The sequence below is a fragment of the Papilio polytes genome, unplaced genomic scaffold (genome assembly GCF_000836215.1).
Source record: "Papilio polytes unplaced genomic scaffold, Ppol_1.0 DF822845.1, whole genome shotgun sequence".
Taxonomy (NCBI): domain Eukaryota; kingdom Metazoa; phylum Arthropoda; class Insecta; order Lepidoptera; family Papilionidae; genus Papilio; species Papilio polytes.
This window is the reverse complement of record NW_013526359.1, coordinates 3,401,902-3,404,607: the sequence shown is the minus strand read 5'-3', so window position 1 is coordinate 3,404,607 and position 2,706 is coordinate 3,401,902. Positions and strand designations below refer to the sequence as shown.

At 32.1% G+C, this 2,706-nt stretch overlaps 1 protein-coding gene and 1 non-coding gene across 2 annotated transcripts in view; both read right to left on the bottom strand.

Moving 5' to 3' along the window:
- Window positions 1–385, bottom strand: part of LOC106105334 — a 2,625-nt gene extending 2,240 nt beyond the window's left edge. Inside the window, exon 1 of the mRNA XM_013285624.1 lies at window positions 5–385. Within this exon, the coding sequence (XP_013141078.1) occupies window positions 5–340 (336 nt within the window). The 5' untranslated portion in view covers window positions 341–385. The remainder of the gene's footprint in view (window positions 1–4) is intronic.
- A 1,605-nt stretch (window positions 386–1,990) lies between these two features.
- Window positions 1,991–2,062, bottom strand: Trnaw-cca. Its single transcript has one exon. It is a non-coding gene; the product is annotated as a tRNA-Trp (tRNA).
- Between the last annotated feature and the right edge of the window lie 644 nt (window positions 2,063–2,706).

Below are 2,706 nucleotides of genomic sequence, written 5' to 3'. Positions count from 1 at the left end.
ACGGAATAGCAACCCTTTGTGCTTGCCACGCTATTTGACTCTTGCAGTATTTCTTCAAATAGTAGTTGAAGCCCCAAAGTGCCGCGACGCCAGTACTGGCTTTGATTTGCAAACGTCCATCGGATGTACGAAGGGCGCAGACATCTTTCTTGTTATTAAATAGTAAAGGATCTATAGTAACACTGACTTGATTGGTGTACCTGTTAATGATGGTGGTTGCCGCATCTTGTTGAACTTGCGCCGATGTTTTAGTCTGAAGCACCGTCGGGTCTAAATAATCGAGGTTTAATGCGGCTATGTAACATATTTTTAAACAAACTAGGAGTGCTTGTAGCTTCATTGCCGCGTAGTTGTCGGTCAGCGACAGAACTTGAACTGAACGGACTTAGATAACAAAGATGTTCCTCATACAATAATAATCAACCGCTGACCCTATCTCGGGTTACCTCTTAGTAGGGCGACCAAGTTCAAATAAAAAGTCGGACATTTATAAAAAAATCTAGCTGTAAGCTTAGTCTAGTAAAATACAAGTTGTGTAATTTTGGACACATTTAGAGTACAAAATATTTTGATGTCACAGACTATACAACGTGTATAAAAATAAAAACAATATCTTATCTAAATAAGCTCTAGTGGGGACTGATCGAATAATGTAAAATAGATTTAATGTATCTGTGCGGAATTAAAAAAACTCAAGCAGCCTACGTGTTCTTCCAGACTATCTTCTATAGTTCAGCAGTTTAGGTAACAAACTAACAACCATCCATCTGAACTTTCGCATTTATAACATTAGTAATATTATGGTAACCCTAGTTACGATAACGATTCCGGTTATGGTCCGTCAAGTTAATGCTTTGGTGTCATTTTTGTTAAAATAGCCATTGTAACCAGATCGACAATGTGTTTGAGGAATTCCCCGTTAAAAAGAACAAGTGTTGCCTTTAAAAGTATATTTACAAAGATTATTTTGGACAGTGTTACAAGATAAAAGTATGGAAAAATATTTAGCAATGGGTGGAAAGAGTTATTTTTTTTGTTTGTTACGCATGAAATACAAGCAATCAATTATGAATTAAATAATTTTAATTTAATAAGTCAATATTTGAAAATATATAAAGAATTTAAACAAAAGAAAAATGATTTGTATTACAAACATAGAAATACTAGCTTTCGACCGCGAATCCGTCCGCTGGGAATTAAAAAAATGTATTTTTTAAAGTGACTGGATTCTTCCAGACTATATCTAAGCCAAATTTCATCGGGATTCGTTCAGCAGTTTAGGCTACAAACTCAAACAAACATTCATCAATCTACGCTTTCGTATTTATAACATTAGTAAAAAAAATATTAAAAACAATAACATTTAAGGATTCAAGGTTATAAAAAAAATTCATAAGGAGATTTATACGTTTATTTAAGAATTAAAAGCGAAAAAAATTGAAACCAAGTGATACACAATATTTTGCCTTGGCCAGTATTCAGACAATTATAATGAAAATGTCATAGAAAATTTACAGTAAACATCTGAAATTATTCATTAAGAAGCAATTAATAATCTAAATACTGGCCAAGGCATTTCTTTGCGAATAACTAAACAGAAAGGGGTAAAGAAATTAATATAAATTGAACGCAAATCTTTCAAATAAAAATAGCAAAAGGTCAAACTCGTTTGACTTTTAACATTTTGCTGTGAAATATCTTGCAGGCGTTCTGTAATTACTCTGTGTCCATCGCCACCTGCAAATAAATAAAAAAAAAATTAAAGCAGAAATAAAGCAGATATCGTGTTAAAAGTTATCAGTATTAACTTTTGTATATCGATTTATAATCTAACAGAATTTGATAAAAAATTTAATTGCATAAGAAAAAAAAGATATAGTTTGATATAAATTAGTATTTATCGAATTTCCATTTTATTCTAAAGCAAAAAAAATATTTTAGGGAAGTAAAACAATTTTAAAGAAATTAAAGAAAAAAAAAACATTAGCTTTGACCCCGACGTGATTTGAACACGCAACCTTCTGATCTGGAGTCAGACGCGCTACCGTTGCGCCACGGAGTCGATACATAACAGCACGAAAATACTCTTCAAAAGTCTAATAATTTTATACATATTATGATTTAACATTAATATTTTAATAATAAGTAAATTGGGTGTTGCCCGCAACATTTTCAGCGCGACATTTTGAAAAAAGACCTATTATAATATTCCCTAGTTCAGCTTAACCCTTAAATGCATATTGTTGCCAAAAGTCTACAAACAAAATTACAGTTTTAATTGAAACCAAGATTTTTTTAAATTATTTTTCCCTTAATCTGTGACTCAAAACCTATACTGATATATTAATTTCATAATTAAATAAAAAATCATGCATTTAAGGGTTAAATAAATATTTAGTGGTAAAATAAGCGTTTCATTACAAGGACATGAGGTGAGGTACTAAACTTGACAACATGTTACCTTTCAAAGAAGTTACCGGTGAAATAATGTACCCATGTCTAGTCTAAATATTTCTTAAATGTCTGGTATAGATGAATTTGGATCATCGGTTGCTCAGTGGTTTAAGCACTTGACTTGTAATCTATTTGGGTTCGAATCCTGATAGCGGGATAATGTAATTTTAGATTTTTCGAATTTTTAACAGTGGTAGAGCCCGCTTTAACATCTTAGCACTGCAGGACCGGCTCGCTCCCAGTAATACCACG